At 34.4% G+C, this 18,807-nt stretch overlaps 3 protein-coding genes across 4 annotated transcripts; 1 reads left to right on the plus strand and 2 right to left on the minus strand.

Annotated features, from left to right (window-relative positions):
• The first annotated feature begins 1,460 nt into the window (after positions 1-1,460).
• LOC140810917 (ADP,ATP carrier protein, mitochondrial-like) lies at positions 1,461-4,260 on the plus strand. Its single transcript, XM_073168838.1, is given in 5 exon segments — positions 1,461-1,610; positions 2,436-2,758; positions 2,760-2,945; positions 3,040-3,414; positions 3,768-4,260. Coding segments are annotated over 4 exon segments (1,176 nt in total). The 5' UTR covers positions 1,461-1,610; positions 2,436-2,440; the 3' UTR covers positions 4,065-4,260.
• A 3,103-nt stretch (positions 4,261-7,363) lies between these two features.
• LOC140810918 (1-acyl-sn-glycerol-3-phosphate acyltransferase 2-like) lies at positions 7,364-11,630 on the minus strand. 2 transcript variants are annotated; one of them, XM_073168840.1, is made up of 11 exons: positions 11,315-11,630; positions 10,648-10,770; positions 10,495-10,534; positions 10,292-10,365; positions 9,591-9,650; positions 9,306-9,383; positions 9,055-9,213; positions 8,548-8,673; positions 8,169-8,261; positions 7,919-8,005; positions 7,364-7,701 (listed from the first exon to the last, which is right to left on the minus strand). In XM_073168840.1, the coding sequence occupies exons 1-11, from the start codon at positions 11,390-11,392 to the stop codon at positions 7,597-7,599; spliced, it is 1,023 nt and encodes a 340-aa protein (XP_073024941.1). In that variant the 5' UTR covers positions 11,393-11,630; the 3' UTR covers positions 7,364-7,596. The 2 variants fall into 2 exon arrangements, with proteins under 2 accessions (XP_073024941.1, XP_073024940.1); XM_073168839.1 differs by having other exon boundaries at positions 7,364-7,827.
• A 1,451-nt stretch (positions 11,631-13,081) lies between these two features.
• Positions 13,082-18,363, minus strand: LOC140809158 (uncharacterized). The gene is given in 13 exon segments (XM_073166651.1): positions 13,082-13,324; positions 13,515-13,681; positions 13,892-13,920; positions 13,923-14,041; positions 14,198-14,391; positions 14,696-14,857; positions 15,229-15,408; positions 15,659-15,746; positions 16,104-16,243; positions 16,777-17,070; positions 17,228-17,311; positions 17,593-17,660; positions 17,931-18,363. Coding segments are annotated over 13 exon segments (1,917 nt in total). The 5' UTR covers positions 18,277-18,363; the 3' UTR covers positions 13,082-13,278.
• Positions 18,364-18,807: the final 444 nt, after the last annotated feature.

Here is an 18,807-nt window from a genome sequence, read left to right on the forward strand (position 1 = left end):
TTCTCCGGCAAGCATGCACATACCCAAGTCTTGATCCTTCGATGGCAACGGAAAATGGAAGATGAAAACCTTACTATATAACTCACTCATTTTCTATAGTTTTTTTTTTTCGATTTTGACAGGGCATCATCGCCAAAGTTGGGTAGTCTCAGGTGCTAGAGGTTCTTTCTTAATCTCAGTAGATAAATAATGGGAGATAAACAAAAAAAAAAGTATCGTTAGATGACAAATTATAGATAGGGATGGATTTTCCCAATTTCCTTGTCAAGTTCTCTCTCTTTCCAATTTCCAGCAACTCAGCGCCACATGCACACACGAGATAACTAATTTTTAAACGTGCGTAGGATAACTAATTTGTGTTGTGTCTAGTGAAACTTTTCCAATTCCATAATTTTAGCATTATTTATAACAATAACATAACTAATTTTTAAATTTTCGCTTCAGGACTCATCGAACACAGATACGGCTCTGCTTACCATCAACACCATTTAAGCATAGTTAGTATAAATACTCCACAAAAACATTCAAATAGTAACTAGTACATAATAAAATTATATAACATGCGTAGGACATGGTCATAAACACAACTTCGTGACATAATTTACTTTCTTCTTGGGATGCACATATGTAAATGTGGTAACCACATTAGAGAGAATATTCATTGGTTCATGATCATATATATATATATATATATATATGTGTGTGTGTGTGTGTGGTTGTACAATCTTGTCATAACATATTATACAACCCACATTGGCTGAAGCCAATACGCATACCATCAATTTGATACAGCCTGCACTAACCGAAGCTACCACAAATACACAAATAACATCAAAATGTTATTTTCATTTTCATAACTTTTCACGAACACATTCATGATATGAAATGCTAATTGATTTATTACCAAAAAAATATGATTTCTTACTTCAAATAAATTTTTTTATGAATATGCATAAAACTCGTAGGAAACTAATTATCATATAACATAAAATATATTTTTAATAATAAAAATATGTTATTGTCCACGATTTCATGGATGACCCAAATAAGAGATCTGTCTTACAAAATACGATCTGTGAGACCATCTCACATAAGTTTTTGTCAAAATTTTATCGAGATATCATCTCCAACATTCGAATTCGAACACCAACACTTGTCGCATATGAGATCGAAAGAAAACAAGACTCTTAATTTGTATGAGGATAAATATCAGGTTAGAATATGTTCCATCCTAACCTGTAACTCATATTTGTTGTTTATTTTTATAGACACGAGTTCCTTCTATTTGGAAAACATCGTATCATTTCATTTGATGTTCACTCAAATAACCATTTTTTATCCACTAAAATATTCATTTTTCACTTTTTAGCAGTCTCTATATTTTGGGAACTTTGCTGAAATTATGCAAAAATTTGAGGGCCTTTCGTTGTAATTTAAATAAATGACGCACAAAATAGGGCAAGTTAGCCATCTGTCGATATATAAAGCGAGGACCAACTTTTTGCAATCGGCCTTCTTTCGCTTCTCTCCGCACAAAAAGCTTCGAATTTCCTCGCTTTCCTCTCCATTTTTCATTTCCGTTCCCGTATCCCCCGGCGAGTTGAGAGAAGGTAAAAAATCTTAGCTCCAATTGTTTGATTGCTTTCAAGTCATCATACTTATTATTTGTTGAGGATCCAGCGAATTTTAGCTATTGTGCGACTGTAATTTTTTTCTGTATTTAGAATTTTGTTTCATTTTAATTACTTCTGTAGAAGTTTGATGTTATCTAGTGCTCAAATTTCTTCGGATCTGTTATACAAAGAGAACTCGACATTTATTTGCTGAGAAGGAAAAGGTCTGTAAGCGGTTAGGTATTTAGATCTGATTGCGTTTGTTGATGTTTATGTCTGTAGATCTGAATTCTATGACGCATAAGATTGGATGTATGGAAATGATTGTGATTTGCTGACAGTCTTTCTTGTTAAAGCTGCTTTTATTCTCTGAGATCTATTTGGTTACCTATTGGTACACAATTTATATTGATCGTGATATATTTTTTTTATCTGGATTGTATATTATTGCTTTAAATAGCTCCATGTCTGCTTCCTCTGATTATGTATTTGCTTGATTTGGGATTTAAGCTTTTTTGGTTCTGTTTTGCCTTTTAATACATCATCATAATAATAATAGAAATAATAATAATAATTAATAAGATAATTTTTGGGCCTTCAGTTTAACGTTTGATTACTTAATTATTGGCCATGACTGTTTCTCGTTGCAAAAGGCACTTCTGACACATTTACAAGTTCGTACATGAATGCTTACATTCATATTCTAAATAATTTACCTATGGAATGTGCTGCCTAATGTGGTTATCTAATTTTGGAAAATAATTTTGACTGTAAGACTCTATCTATAATTTTGGCAGTGAAGTCTTTGCCTTTAATTTGCAGGCATAATGGCCGATAATCACCAACACCCAACTATCATCCAGAAGGTGGCTAGCCAGCTACATCTTAGTTCCAGTTTTTCCCAGGATGTTCAAGCTCGACACGGGGGATTCCAACGGCCTGTTATGTATCAAAGGCGATTTTCAAATGTCGCTTATACAAATGCGGGATTACAGTATCCTATGACCTGTCCAGCGACCCAGAACCTGTCATTGATTTCTGCAAATGCTTCACCGGTTTTTGTTCAAGCTCCTTCAGAGAAAGGTGTTGCTGGCTTTGCTATTGACTTTCTCATGGGCGGAGTCTCAGCTGCTGTGTCTAAAACCTGCTGCCGCCCCGATCGAGCGTGTGAAGCTTTTGATCCAGAATCAAGATGAAATGATCAAGTCGGGCAGGCTATCAGAACCATACAAGGGTATTGGAGACTGTTTCAAAAGAACCATGCAGGATGAAGGAGTTATATCATTGTGGAGAGGAAATACTGCTAACGTCATTCGTTACTTCCCCACTCAGGTTCACTGCTTGATTTCTTGATGTCGCTAAGATTTGATCTTTTTCACATTCTGTTTGCTTGTTTATGCTAATTATTAGATTACATGTTCCACAGGCCTTGAACTTTGCTTTCAAGGACTACTTTAAGAGACTATTCAACTTCAAAAAAGATCGAGATGGCTACTGGAAATGGTTTGCGGGCAACCTTGCATCTGGTGGTGCCGCTGGTGCTTCCTCACTGCTCTTTGTCTACTCCTTGGACTATGCTCGAACTCGTCTTGCCAATGATGCCAAGGCTGCAAAGAAGGGAGGAGGTGATAGGCAATTTAATGGTTTGGTCGATGTTTATAGAAAGACCCTTCAATCTGATGGTATTGCTGGTCTTTATCGTGGATTCAATATCTCTTGTGTCGGCATTATTGTGTATCGCGGTCTCTATTTTGGAATGTACGATTCCTTGAAGCCAGTACTCCTGACTGGATCCTTGCAGGTTCATATACCCTCTACCTACTGGTTGTGATAGTTTTAGTAAAGTATATCATTCACGAGGCTCACGGTGAAAGAAGTTATATTTTGTTCCTATTGAAAAATTTGTGTGAAGAATTTGAAATTCATTGTTTATAATCGATGCATTTTTAGGAAAATATTCAATCCTATGGGTTTCAACTTTTGTAGCTATCATTTTAAACAAGTGAATTGCATAATTCTTGGAATAATCTGAAATCCATAAGGGCATCCATTTCTTAAAACCAATTATTCAGGCGAAAGCCAAATCTATGAGTTTTGATTGATATTTCGCTCCTTCAGAATTTTGCTGAGATTTCCTTGTTTACATGATTACAGGATAGTTTCTTTGCCAGCTTTGCACTCGGTTGGCTTATCACAAATGGTGCTGGGCTTGCCTCTTACCCTATTGACACCGTACGTAGAAGAATGATGATGACATCTGGCGAAGCCGTGAAATACAAGAGCTCTATGGATGCGTTTTCTCAAATTCTTAAGAACGAGGGTGCTAAATCTTTATTCAAGGGTGCTGGTGCAAACATCCTTCGTGCCGTAGCTGGTGCTGGTGTGCTTGCAGGTTACGACAAGCTTCAGGTGATTGTCTTTGGAAAGAAATATGGCTCTGGTGGAGCTTAATTTCCAATCACCACATATGAAATAGATGGTGATGAAAATCTTTTTGTTGGTAGTCTGAGAATTCATTAAATGTGAAATTTTCCGCGATTTGAATAATTTGAGGGGTTTGAACCCAAAACTTTGGTTATATATATTTTGTTCTTGAAGGATGTTTTGTTGCTGTGGCCTTATAAAGGAAGAGATCGACTTATGCTGAGATCTTGATTTTGATTTTATGAGATGTGATTCAAGTTAATTACGGATCAATCAGATACATCTACTTTAGCATCATTTCCAGAGTGCAACATATGATTGTTTTTTACATTTTATTTTTGTCAATTGTGCTTCTCCACTGTTACCATTTTAGTAATTCTTACTAATTTAGGATGCATACATATTTTTAATATCCATCCTGATCATGCTTCATGTGCATATGCACAAAGATTGCATTGATTTTAATTTCATTTATTCTGCATAAAAGAATTTTGTGCTTTTTTCTAGAAAAAAGTGCTTTTTTTCCCCACTTTTTCCCCAATATGAAATTGTTTTTTTTTTTCTATATATGGTTCTCAAGCAAAGGTTTTTACAAATATAATTCGGTTAAAGTTAGCGAGTATTATTTGTAATCTATTTGTGTTGGAGGGTATATGCAACATCAAATGGAGTTCGAGTTACCTTACTCTATATATATATATAAATAAATAAATAAATATATATATATATATATATATATATATATATTATATTGTTAATATTTATAAATCATCGTTTTTTTTGTTTATATCTCATAAAATTTATGAATTTCAATGTTAAGAACTTTTTAATATTTTTCGTACAAATCGTTCATTATTATTTTTGTGGTAGATTGTACGATAAATATTGAAGCACATAATCCACAACTTTCTACTTATTGTGGTCTATATCATAACTTTCCAATCTAAATATGTATATAAAAATATTAATTAATATATTTAATTATTTGATAACTACCTCGTTTGGCTCCATCTTATCCAACGAACACGTGAAAAAAAAACAGAAGAATTCTACTTTAAAAATATTTAAATTCGTCCGCCACTGCAATAGGCGAGCAAGCATTTGAAATTTTATAATTTAAAAATATATCACCCGCTTATGCAAAAGGCGGGTAAAATTTAAAATTAATTTTTCTGCCACGCCTCCTGCAAAGGCGGGCAATATTTTAAAAATAATTAACTCTCTCCCGCCTGTATGACAGATGGGGGAGAATTTAAAATTAATTTCTACCCTCCCCGCCTGTAGGACAGGCGGGGGAGGTGAAACAATTACTCCCCTCCACCCATTTGGAAGGGCGGGGGAGTAAAAGTTTTACTTTTTTTTTAATTTTTTTTACAATATTTTAATAAGTTTTTGAAAACTACCGTAGATTGTTAATGGAGAATAAAAATTGATATAATCTGATAAAAGACTCCAACTATTTGTATCGTTTGGAATCTATATTCTTGCAAGATTTCAAGAATGACATGTACCATTACCAACTACCTAAGTAACATATTACAAGTCAATATACAACTTGACATTATATATATTGAGGCAAAAATTTTTGTTAGACGGTCTCAAGGGTCGTATTTGTGAGACAGATATATTATTTGGGTCATCCATGAAAAAGTATTACTTTTTATGCTAAAAATATTACTTTTTATTGTGAATATTGGTAGGATTGACCTGTCTCACAGATTAAGATTCGTGAGACAGTCTCACACGAGACTCACTCATATATTGAAGTACGGTTGGATAGATATTTGAACTATTCAATTTCTTACTTGTGCTCCCCATATTTTACGTCACAATATAAATAATATTATCTCATGTGAAATATATTATTGAGGAGTAGGTCTCATGTGAGACGGTCTCACAATAAAAAGTAATATCGATATTCACAATAAAAAATAATACTCTTAGCATAAAAAATATTATTTTTTATTGAATAACTCAAATAAGAGGTCTGTCTCACAAAATATGACCAATAATATCATCTCACACAAGTTTTTGTCATTATTGAGTTATTTATGGGTGGAAGATTTGATTCATGGATTGATTCGAAGAATGAATTCGAAATGATATATATTTTACATATTTCAAATCGATTTCGATTATTATTACATCTACCTACAATAAATAGTTCTCTCTTTTCAGACCTCAATTTCAGTAAAAGATTTTTTTTTCTTTGTACTCAAATCATATTAAATTAATGAATTACCACTTAGTCACATGTATAGGTTGAGCGAAGACATACAGGGTGGTGTCTTATTTTCTCCCCATTAAAATAATAAAGCAATTGGGACAGATTGAGCACTACAAAAGGCGTCTTTATTCCTCATAACAAAAATCACTGACTTACAGATAATCTCTCCTCAGTAAAGTTGGAGCTTCTAAATATGGAAGCTCGTTAAAGATTTGGGCACTTGCCCATGTTCATATGTGCATCGACAATCTGTGTCGCCGCCAGCACTCGAATGGCGGCAGCATAGCCATATATTTATGCCTCACCACCACCTCCGCAGCACATTGAGCACCCACATTATCACTACGAGTCACCACTTCCACTACTAAAGAAATACTACTTCAAGTTGTTTCCATCATCAAAGCATGTTGAGCTCCCTCACTATCTTTTTTTTTTTCAAAAATAATTGGATAGGTTTTTAACTTTAACTTAAAAGTTAATGGGGCCAAGTATTATCATAGCATTATGCAACTCCAATCGATCAAGACATGATGCTTGATTGATTAGAGGGGAGTAAGAATTGTCATAGCATTATTGTACTCCCCTTGATCTCCTTTTAACCTTCTTGTCATTTAAAAAAAAATGATGTTCATTTGCTCAAAACATGTAATTCAATCGTCTTATTATATTATTTTAAAAAAATATATATGTACAGAGAAAAAATAAATTTTCACAATCTAGTATGACAAAAGAGTACTCTCGCAGTAAGACGTGGAGTCATGCCATAAACATATCTTCAATTATGTCATAGATTGAATTGGGATACTTAAGAGCCAAAGGAGCCAACAATACCCTAATGAGTCACATCAATTTATCTCAACACATGAATTCATTTGAGATGGTCTAAAAAATCAATTTTGTGAGATAATATTCTATATAAGTCACAAAAAACTATTACTTTTTATGAAAAAAGTATTGTCTTTTTTAATATAAATATTAACATGATTGACTCACGAATAAAGATTCGAGAAAACACCTCTCAAGAGATATGCTATTTCAAAGAGCTAAAATATATAGAAACTAATTTTCTACCCTTAATTTTGCCAATAAGATTAATAAATTCATACAAGGTTCTAAATTCGTAAAAAAAAAATGGGGTAAACAACAGCTTGCAAAGCAATGAAACAAGTTACAATTTTACAGAGAGACACACTCGTTAAAAACTAAAAGCAATATCACATGCTGCAGAAACCACACATTTCCCACATCATTACATTCCGGCACAGTAATTTACAAAAGAATAACACATGCTTACTTGGGGATCGGATAAACAAATAAATTGAACAAATAAACTTAATTGACATCATCTCGGCTTTCCAAAAGTGTCTGCGTCAAGGGATCCGGCTGTCGTGCCTTTGGAGGATCAGAATATTCCGACTGTGAAACGGTGATGAAAATCTGCATGAGGATCGTAATTAGGGCCAAGAAAACTGCAAAAGCAGCGACTTCTGTCCATGAGAATGGACACCATTCAAAAACTGTCACAGCGGTAAAAATGAGGATGCATGACCAGAAGACGACAACCTGAGTAAATTGAGTTATTTTAGTATGAAATTTTAAAGCAGCAAGTGAAATCATTTGCACATCGGTTTCCCATGTAGAAACATTTTTTTACCAGTAAAGATTTCTTTGGTCTACCAATGTCATGGCGTATGTTCTCACCGAACGTGTCTTTGGCAAGATGTCCATCTAATAAAGCATCCTGGTTTATGAGAAAAACTTTCACTATCAATTTAGGAGAAAGCAGATAACTGATAAGTATTTTATTAATTTGCACATAAATGAGTGTGGATCCCAGTCATTGCCAATACTAGTGCTTTGGCAGCCAAATTTTCTCAACATATAAAAATTGTAGAAAGCATCACCTTTGCTACCCAAATATCTTTGCACCATTGTGAAATCTCACTGCCTGTTTCAGGCAATTCTTGCATTAGACATCGTTCAATATGTACGTGTACCTGCATTAACATATATTAGAAATAAACAAAGTTTCTGGGAATTTGGAACCCAATTTGCTCCATAAATTTTCCAATCCAAATGACAGAAGAAATGAGGTGTCCTAAGGTGAAATAAATGGGAAGCCTTTGTTCGCTATTAAAAAAAGAATTCTATTGTTGATATTTACTACTAAAAATAATACATGTCTGATGCGTAGACCTGAGAGATTCAGGAAGCAGATGAGAACGCTAGCTTTGGCTTTTTATATAGATGTGAATATCTTGCAAAATTTCAAAGTTGGCTTACCACAGAAGAGCGTCCCCTGAAAATTCTCAACAGTGTTGGTCGTGGCTCACTTTTTGGGATAGCCACTGTAATGTTGTAGATAACAGGAACGAATGAGCGTAAATGAGTTACTGCTGCAACAAAACCCTGGACAATAATAACAAGGAGAAAATAATGTTTAAGCACTATCTTAAAATATCGTCCAAATATGCACGTGGATCAGACATATATGCTAAGGTTTGTAGAGTCGAAAGATAATTGTTTGAAAGAGAACAACAAAAATAAGTTGGAATTCGGTTCTGACTCCTAGAACATTTTGATGATGTCCAAAGTTGGACATGAAACCAAAATTTCAGTCATAGGAAAAGTTAGGACCCAAATCATTGAGAGGCTGAAATACCTAAACTCATATGAAAAACTATTATTCTAAAATCTTAACATAAGAATGACCTGATTCAGTCTAAGTTGGAATAATACATCTTCAAAATCTGAATTTTGTACTTTCCGACAAAAATTAATGACCATAACCTTAGTACGAGGAATCAAAACGTTTCTTGGAACAGGCAACCCAGCAGACATGGCATAGTCTTGGGCTGCTAGAAGCTTTGCCTCCGTAAACCGTGTTCCTTCAACAAAAAGAGCCAACCAAAATGGCATGGGAAAATCATTTAGCCCTTCAAATCCTGACTGCATAGTAAAAGACGAAAGATAAGAATTAATAGGCACTACGCTGTGATTAATATTCTATATTCTAGATGAAAGAACTGTTCAACACACACCTTCAGTGTGCTCTCATCTTTGGCCCAATTTCTCTCAAGAAAAATATAGCCAGAAAACCACATTGACCAACCTATAACCTGTATTTGTTTATGTAAATTGTGATTTATAAAAGTTGATCTCAACACAACGAACACCTCAATCCAAGTATATTCTGATTACTAGGTATTTGTTAGAAGAAAATGTAAGAAGATATTTATGCGAGATTATCAATTCTAGCCAGAAGAGAACACCCGTATAGAACTTCATTCATAGAGTTCAAAAAACTGATGAATGAAAAAACTCACAGGCAGGAACTTTGCTTCTTTCTTAATTATAGCTAGTGCGCTGCCAAGGCAACCCGCACGCTGCCAAATTTAAAACGAGAAACAGCCATTAAAAAATAGTAATCCCGCGCATGGAGATGTAAACTCTAAGTGTTTAATCACAGGAAAATATGCATTTGATGGAGTTATGGTTAAGGGATTGATACCGCATAACCGCGTAGCTGTGAATCAAGATGTTAAATGACTACACTATCATGGAGAATGTATGAAACTTCACACATGGAACTCTTCACGTTACAGAAATATGGAACTTTTTCGATCATTCAGTGCCCTGAAGATTTATAATATTGTTTACTTCGAATTTTATGGAGTAAAGTAAAGAAACTAGATTGGCCAACTCATAAATTTTAATTATCTGTTATAATATCCATCACCAGTATATTATATTTGGTGTGCCACTTGGTATAAATTGAGTGAAGTATTCTTTATCTGATTTATGCTCACGGGCCTAGAATCTGTCCGTAACTGTAGTTACACAAATTCCAAAAATTTGACTATTTCATTTAGCCTATAATACCCGACTTGGGAAGAAAAGGATTATCAGGTTTTATTCAGAAATTAAGTAAATTAAAATATTTTTGGAATTGATTTCCATCACAAAAGTTAATTAATTAGGATATAATTAGTGAAAACATGAAGTTTTAAGTCAGATGAGTAAAAACCTGAGCTAAGACCCATCCGACAATCCAGTCAATATCACTTCTGTGGTTACAAATGAGAAGAGCGTGTTCTTTACCTGCGATTAGCAGAAAGTTTATATACCAATTTGACGGACTTTCTTAAGCATAACAAATTTATTTGAAAATGCAAACAAAAAAAACTTGCATGCTTGGAATCCAGCAGAAGGCACTAAAAATTTTGTTACCCAGTAATTCAAAAGTTTCTTGATCTGCATACAGCTCAACCTGTCCACAAATAGTCAACCAGTCATATAGTTGATGTAGAATGTAATGGTACAAATGACAAAGTGTACCTCGTTGTTGATTTTATTTCATTTTTATTGGAAACTGCAGAATACCTTAATGTTTGCCCACCAGTCAAGAAGCCAGATGGGTTCCAACCAAAGCAGTTCTATAATTATTTTGTTGAACCTTCTGTAAGCACTTTTTGACAGTGGACGAACAAGAATGAACACAATGGCCTGAAAATAAATATAAAATTAATACGAGCAATAATTTTTGTGACTGTAAGAGGTTAGGAAAGATGGATGTGCAGCATATAATCGAACAAACGTTACAACCTACAAAAAATGTCCTGCTTTAATGTCATCTTTTTTTGATAAAAGTGGATTGCATGAAAACTTGAGGAATGACTCAAAGTCAGAGCAAAAAAGGTCTCAGGCTACAAAATATGATTGACACCCAAAAATTTCCAATTTTGATTTCTGTCTCTTTACAAAAACTTGGGCTCCATTGCCATATGAATTTATGGTTAAGGATTCAAAAATCCTGCAGCAGATGTTATTTCCTTGATAAACAAAAGCAGAACATGTTATCAAATTCATGACCAAATGAAACGCATAAAGCACCAACTTCCAAATCTCAGTTAAAACAATGATGATCCAAACATTTTTTGAACCAGAAAAGGGGCAAAACAATAAATAAATGAATATTCACAGAAAAATCCATACGCTTCACGCACTAATGAGGAGCACTGGTAACCCAAACATCGGTAGACCGATATACCTGAAAGAGATTGATAATGAGGCCAGATACAAGGAAGAGGAGACCTATTGGCAGAATCACTGCAGCTGCGACCGCCATTGCAGACGTACACCCAATGCAGCCCCGGATTTAGCTTGATTAGTGAATTTTTCGTTTGATTCACGCACTGAGAATTGATGGATCGCAGGGAGAGATAGAAGGAGATGATGCAAACTTGCTGGGCATCTGACCGTTTATATAAATTCGGTGGAACGAGGAATTCGTTTAGCAATACCAACGGAAAACACTAACTTGCGCCGTCTGCATCAACTGCCACTAATCAAAAGATATTATTGTCACGCATATGACTTTGGAGATTTGAAAATTAATATATTCATTTAGATGGTTTTTAACTAGAGCAGGACTCTTGAAACGGATCAATCTTATCAATATTTATAATAAAAAATAATATTTTCAGTATAAAAAATAATATTTTTCATCAACGATCCGTACGACCGTCTTACACAAGTTTTTATATTTTAACTAAATTTATTTTTTTGGAAAGGTTAGGCTAATTTTTTTAAAAAGATATAAATACATATGTCTTATAATTTGTTTTATGAACTTTTAAATAAGACGATGAAGTTTAAAGTTTTTGATTTATAGATTTTTTTGTTATGATAATTAAAAAAAATGTAACACTATGAAATTGATATATTTAATTATTTTAACATATCCATATTGTTTGCATAGAAAATTGTGGGATGTGTCAGGTAGATGACCGTGTTAAATTTGTGATTAATCTGACTAATATGATTAAACGTGTTGTGTTTCGATTCGAGTGTTTGTTATAACTCTCTCAACGTTACTTCAAAGATAAGAACTTGGTTGAGAAATAAAGTGAAAAATATAGAAAAGATCCATGAAAAGCATAAAATTTAATTATGTTATTATGAATTTGAGCAACATTTTTACAAAAAAACTAGAAGATCATGCTGAAAAACTCAAAGAATTCAACTATCGAAAATAGAAATAAGCAATTAATTGAGAGAATTTGCAGAGCTTTATTGTAATTTTTTGCTAATGAGTTTGCAAGCCCCTCATTTGATAACTTCGGTCAATTTTTGTCAAATCTTTCGGTCTGTTTGGCAATATTCCATGATCATCAATCATGCATCATGGATAAACGTCTCCAATCATGCAAACTAACTGATAAGATGGACTTTAAAATTGGGTTTTACACATATGATGAGATGGGGGCTTGGCATAAATCAGACTTTACAAAAGTTGGGTGCAAAAATTGTCCCATCAGCCAAATTGGCCAATGACCGAGTCTTTAGCAAATTGTTATGTGAATTTGTTGAGTATAAACCGGCTAACATATATTCTTTTCAATATATTTGTAGTTATGAACAAAATTTATATGCAATAATATCTATAAATTTATATACGAAAAATAGTTCATTTTACTCTAATCTGTCTTGCAAAAATTTATAGATATTATTGTATATAAATTTTATTCTTTGCTTCGAATTCTCTTGAAAGAAAATTGTCATTACATCAACAACAACTTAGTAGTCTTCTTCCCATTTTCACTTCTCTTTTCAGTTTTACATGTCCGAACTCCTAAATGAGATATGAAATTTCTTATTTATTATTTTTTTTTTTACCAATTTTTACTTGACATTTTCTGTCCACATAATGTAGTTTTCGACTTTATCAGGCTAGTTTTAGTGTACAACAAATAAAATTTGGATTTTAGAAATCCCGTATTGTCATAATAAAAATACAGAAAAAGATGATCTAAGCTAGCTAGAATAAGTTAAATTGCAATTTAAAAATATATATATTTGTTCTGTATTCTATTACAGTGAATAAACCTCCCTCCAATTCAGTCAGCAGGTATTCACTTCTCCAACTCCTTCAAAAATTTGGATCCTCGGAACTCCTCATATTCAGAAATCGCCATTTAATATTCAAATCATGTTGCTACTGCGATTTTTCTGTCAGCTTTTGCTAGATTCACTTGTTTCCTTGGGGAAGCATCCTCTCCTGGAGATTAACAACACTAAACGTGAATCCGCTGATACTAAAAATGTAAAAAATATGTTGCCACAGAGGAAATATACAATCGAGAAATGCAGAACATGAACGACAGAGAGTGGTGAGAAATATTATTGAAACCCAGTGCCGCAAGAAAGGACAACGGTTGGTGAGTCTAAATCCATTTCTTTCCACTCACCTTTCACTATTCTCCGACTTTCTTCTGCTACGCCACAGAAGCCGAATTGGTGTGCCTGTAAAACCCGCGCTTGTTCTTAACTGCTTCTCCACATATCGACGATATGTTTCAGAGAAAAGCTTTGCGTCATTTACAAAGAAGACAAAAGTAGGTGGCCGGATAGCTGCCTGTGAAAATTCGTTTTGTCAAGTATATTACAAATCCGCATCGTTTCACAAACAATTAAGGCATAAATATAGCAGAAAATCGAGAAGCATTAGCAAGGAACAGCCAAATAATTCCAGAGAGAAGTTTGGATTTATATATTTTAATGTCTATCAACGGTCATGACACTATCGAGTCCCTCAACGATATATGATTTTACAAGTAATAAGTACCTGAGTACAATAATAGACACGTCCTCTTTTCCTCCTCTAGTTCTTGGAGGTGACTTGAATGCAACTGCTTCTCGTACCACTTGATTTAATATAGCCGTGGTCAACCTCCTAGATCTCTCTTTCTCAACCATGCTAGCAGCCACAATTATTCTAGTATAAGAATACGACATTAGACAAGATTAAGCCAGTGCAAAATAGTCTAACATCCATAAATTTATAAATCTGTTCAAGTTAGTGAAGAATCCTAATATCAAATAAGAGTTCTTATTACTCGGGTAAAAGAGAATGAGCTTGATAAATCCATACTTGTCAACATTATGCCCTTGTATTGCCGTCGAGTATACAATAGGAGCCCATTTAAGAATGCGGAGCTTCTCCCTGACATCATCTTCATAGTGTAGAGTAGTTTGCTGATTCTTATCAGGAATGGTGTCCCATTTGTTCACAACAATTAGGCAACCCTTTCCTTCTTTATCTATTTGTTCAGCAATCTTGAAATCCTTAAGGTTTAAAACACAAAATATATGAAGTTTGCCGATCCAGAAGCCTAAAAGTCACAAATGGTGATACAAATACGTAACTATGCGCACAAGCAAATACACACGTGCACACAACTTTAAGACATACAACTCTAAAAAAGATCGAATTTTGCACGTCAATTTTAATCAGTGTTCCTTAAATGGAGCGCCGATATTCATAACTATATCAATTAAAAACTACTCTAGGCTTGATTTGCTCTTTTTTCCTGTAGGAAAAAAACTCATTTATCAATATAAAGGAAATACGGAAATCTGTATGAAGTACCTGCTCTGTTATGCAGGCCATGGCTTCAATAACTAGGGCCACCACGTCAGAGCGACGAATGGCACGCAATGCTCGATTTACAGATAAGCCCTCAGTGGTGCTACCCGATGAAGCAACAACTGCTCTCCTTCTGATACCAGCAGTATCTATGAGATGAAATTTCTTCAAAACAAATCACTCATATCAGCTGACCAATATTTTCGATTGTTATGCATATATACACATGCAAACCATGCGCAAGAAGCACATTTCTATAGAAAAATATAGGAACATGTCAATCTAACAAAGCTAAGTTCACACCATGGGATAACACCTAAGCCAGTACTGAAGATAAGATTTGGATAAAGACAAGCACAAAGCAATCTTGTAATATATATAAAACTAGAGAAATAGAGATTATTGAGCCATTAATTGATAAATTGGAGAAGCTACAAATATTCATTTCATAAATTTTAGCCTTTGAAGAATGTCTAGGTTGGTGTGAACAAAGATAGAGTTGGTTTAGACAATATTGAAAACTATTACTAACAGACCTTTCCATCAGGGGCAACATATTCAGTATCTATGGCATCACGGGTAGTCCCGCTAACAGGACTGACAATAGTCCTATCCTCTCCAACCAAAGCATTCAAAATACTACTCTTGCCAACATTTGGTCTGCCAACAATGGCAATTGCAGGAACATAATCTTCTATGTCGATACTCTCCGACTCCTGCAAGGAAACATCAATAAAATAAGTCACTTGCCAGCAACGAGCTATATTAGAGAGATTCCGAAAAGAGTTACAAACATCAAACTGAAAGCAAAAGTTGAGGAAACTTTGTATTTGGGAAAAGTCTGTGACAAATCCGTTGTTTGTTTACTAAAGCATGATAAATCAGGAAGAATTTAAATTCTCAAAGCATAATATTACACAAAGTTACATATAAAAGCATGTTTGTGCATAACGAAAGAAAATTTACCTTAGATTTTTTCAAGTGAGAGCAAACGGCGCCAAGAAGCTCCCCAGTTCCAGTACCGGATATAGCAGATATGGGAAGGGGTGAAAACCTGATAGATCAAGAAATGAGAACACACAGCCAATGCCAGATGTAATGAAACAATGTGAAGTCCAAATTCATAGTTTACTTTATTTAATCAAATCATATATTAAACTAAAAGATGCAAGGATGCAATTTGCAGTCCAAATTCAAATTTTATTTGATCGGATATGTGAAAATTAGATGAAATATATTTCCAGTCAATTTACTGTGCATTTTGGAAAATTGTCTGTCAAGTGTACTCCGCTCAATGCCACCTTTCCTAATAGGAGATGGCCGAAAAATACTAGGTCAGAAGCACTTTAACTAACGTGGAAAATAAAATCTTGACGAGTCACATTTACTTTATACATGGGGTGTAGCTCACCCCAAAGACCAGAATTCTGATGCTTGTATTGCTCCTTTGCGAGGAGATTCACATTTGTTGACGGCAAGGACAATATATTTGTGCGAATAGTTCTTACGCAACCAATCTCCTATTTCCACATCCGCTGCACTTAGACCTGCCTGTTAAGGGTTGCTTATAAAACAGTCCATGATGTATAAGAGTTGTGCATAACACCACCAATTTACCAAATTTAAAAAAGAAATTTCCATGCAATATGCGATAGAATTATGATATTCTTTTTTCTCCATTATCTTTTCAAATATCTTTAATGTTTAGAATAGTAATAAAAATGCGAAGAACGTTCACTTAAGCTAATCAGAACAGTTGTCGAGATCCAAAGCAGCCAATCCATATCCCATTGACATAAGACAAGAAAACTTCTCTCAATTCCAATAGAGAAAAAAAAATCTTGGTAGTATTCTTAACTTTCTTTTTCCCCACCATCATTTTGCACACGACTTTCAACTATTTTGCTGACGTCCTATATTGTTTATTAAGTTACCTACATCGGAGTTCTACTTTCTTCACTGGTTATTAAGTAATTTCTTATACATCTTTTGGGAGAAAGAGACACGGCAAATATACAATGAATTAATCAAAAAATATTAATAAATTGGAAGTGCTCCTCAAAAAGCTCCATGAACGCATATACCTGACCATCAACAAGAAATATGATGACAGATGATTCTTCCACAGCTATGGTGGCTTGTCTCTCAATCATCGAAGGCATCCTGGCAACCGCAGCCTCCCTACAGGAAAGTGAAATCCCCTCCATTCCAATAGTTGTTGAAATAGCTAATTCTTCCATCACGTCAGCCTGAGACTTTGAAATTGTAAGCACACCTCCAGTATCCACAACCATAAATTCATGGTCACCCCAGTATGCTCGACCGTACAAACGATCCCTGGTAACGCCAGGTTCATCAACCACTATGGCCTTATTCCCCTGAAAGCATGTCACTGTGTTAAATGAAGAAAATAGAAAATAAATCACAAACAAAAAATAAGATTATTATAAACTTGAATATCAAAGTGATTTCCTTCTACCTCATTTTTAAGTTTAAGCGGCAAAATCAACAATATCCAAGATTAATAACACATACCCCAACAAGACGATTGAACAGAGCTGATTTACCAACATTGGGCCTCCCAACAATTGCAATTCTTGGAAGAAGATGGTCAGGAATCTGCAACAAATTATAAGTTTCAACAAAAAGCCAAATTTCTGATCGAATAAACTTGATTTTCATGTTCAAGGGCCTAAAATTCAATAACCATTTGACTTGACAAAAACAATAACAAAGCATACGATGACTTTAATTTCCTCATCCATCAAACCACATGAATTTCTTGTAAACTCTATTTAAATTTATTCTTGCTCTTACTTGTTTAGGCGCCAAATGAAGCAAGAAGGGAACCAGGATATACAAAGCACAATTAATTAACCAAAAAAAAAAAAATCACCGACATTCTTACGGTTACTTTCGACCTTCTTCCTCCGTCTCCGACTTTCCTTTCCACCAGAAATTTCATCTTCTGAAATCATCAAGGACAAGTGAAATTCCAAAATGAGATGATGCACATAGTGTTTTCACTCATGCTAAAACCAATATTCAAGAAATGAGCGAGACAATAAATTGGAAGGAAACTATTCAAGATTGCAGGAAACATTGAGGGCCACCTGCGACCATCATTTTTCCATTATTTCAGGACTACTCTAGCAGGCGCCCGTTTTCCGTTTCAGTGTAACGCTTAAAAAAAATGAAAAAACTGTCAATAAACAGGGTCAAGAATTCAAGAGCCAACCGATTTTTAGCTCGCGAGACAACGAGTCCGAGTATTCCCTCGCTACTAGTTTGGCCTGGCTCTCCATTTCCTGAACATCAAACGGCTCCACTTCCTCCTCCGATGACCATTCTTCTTCATCAAATTCAGACCCTTGTTCCACATAGTCGCTTGCACCCATCAACAAGAAATCATCGTTTTCTTCAGTGGCTGGCCGCGGAGGAAGAAATGACTTCCGAAGATTGAAGTGGGGGAAATAGGTGGAAGGAGAGAAGAAAATTGGTGGAGAAGATGAAGAAGATTTAGGTAGCGGGGAGAGGTGAGGAAGATTTTTGCAGAGAGGAGCAATTGTGCATACTTTGGCCATGTTTTGCAGTGTCAGCACTGGGGAGCAGAAATTCCGAAGGTTATCCGTTTCTCTCTCTCCTCTATGCAACAGTACCCCGATCTGCAATAGTTGCAACCATTGTTGTTCTATATACTTAATATTAAAATCGACGAACATTAGTGTAAATTATTGAAAATAAATATTTATGATAAAAATTAAAATTTTCAAATTCACAAAATATATTAAACCACATATTTTATAAAAATTTTATTTATTCAATTGTTTTTTCATCACAAATTGAAAGATCTATTTATAATATTTTTTTGGAAATAATCCAAAAATAAATAAATCATCACATTAATTTTCAATATTTACCACTTATTTTCAACACTCAATCTCTAATTTTCAACACTCTCATTTGTGATGATGATCATGATACAATGATTGTTTTCGTTACATATTTTTATATTATCTCGTTAAAAATCTTACTAGGAAAAACTCATTGGGATAAAAATTATTGTAAGCGAAAAAGAATGCAGTCACGTAAACTCTCTCTCATGTTAAACGAAT

This window comes from Primulina eburnea, chromosome 13 (assembly GCF_022965805.1).
Source record: "Primulina eburnea isolate SZY01 chromosome 13, ASM2296580v1, whole genome shotgun sequence".
Classification (NCBI taxonomy): Eukaryota; Viridiplantae; Streptophyta; class Magnoliopsida; order Lamiales; family Gesneriaceae; genus Primulina; species Primulina eburnea.

Coding starts and splice junctions, on each gene's coding strand:
- LOC140810918 (XM_073168839.1), bottom strand. CDS start 11,392: ATGGCGGTCGCAGCTGCAGTGATTCTGCCAATAGGTCTCCTCTTCCTT. Junction 10,771..11,314: donor TCATTATCAATCTCTTTCAG/GTATATCGGTCT, acceptor ATTTATTTTCAG/GCCATTGTGTTCATTCTTGT. Junction 8,674..9,054: donor TTTTGATTCCTCGTACTAAG/GTTATGGTCATT, acceptor ATTATTGTCCAG/GGTTTTGTTGCAGCAGTAAC.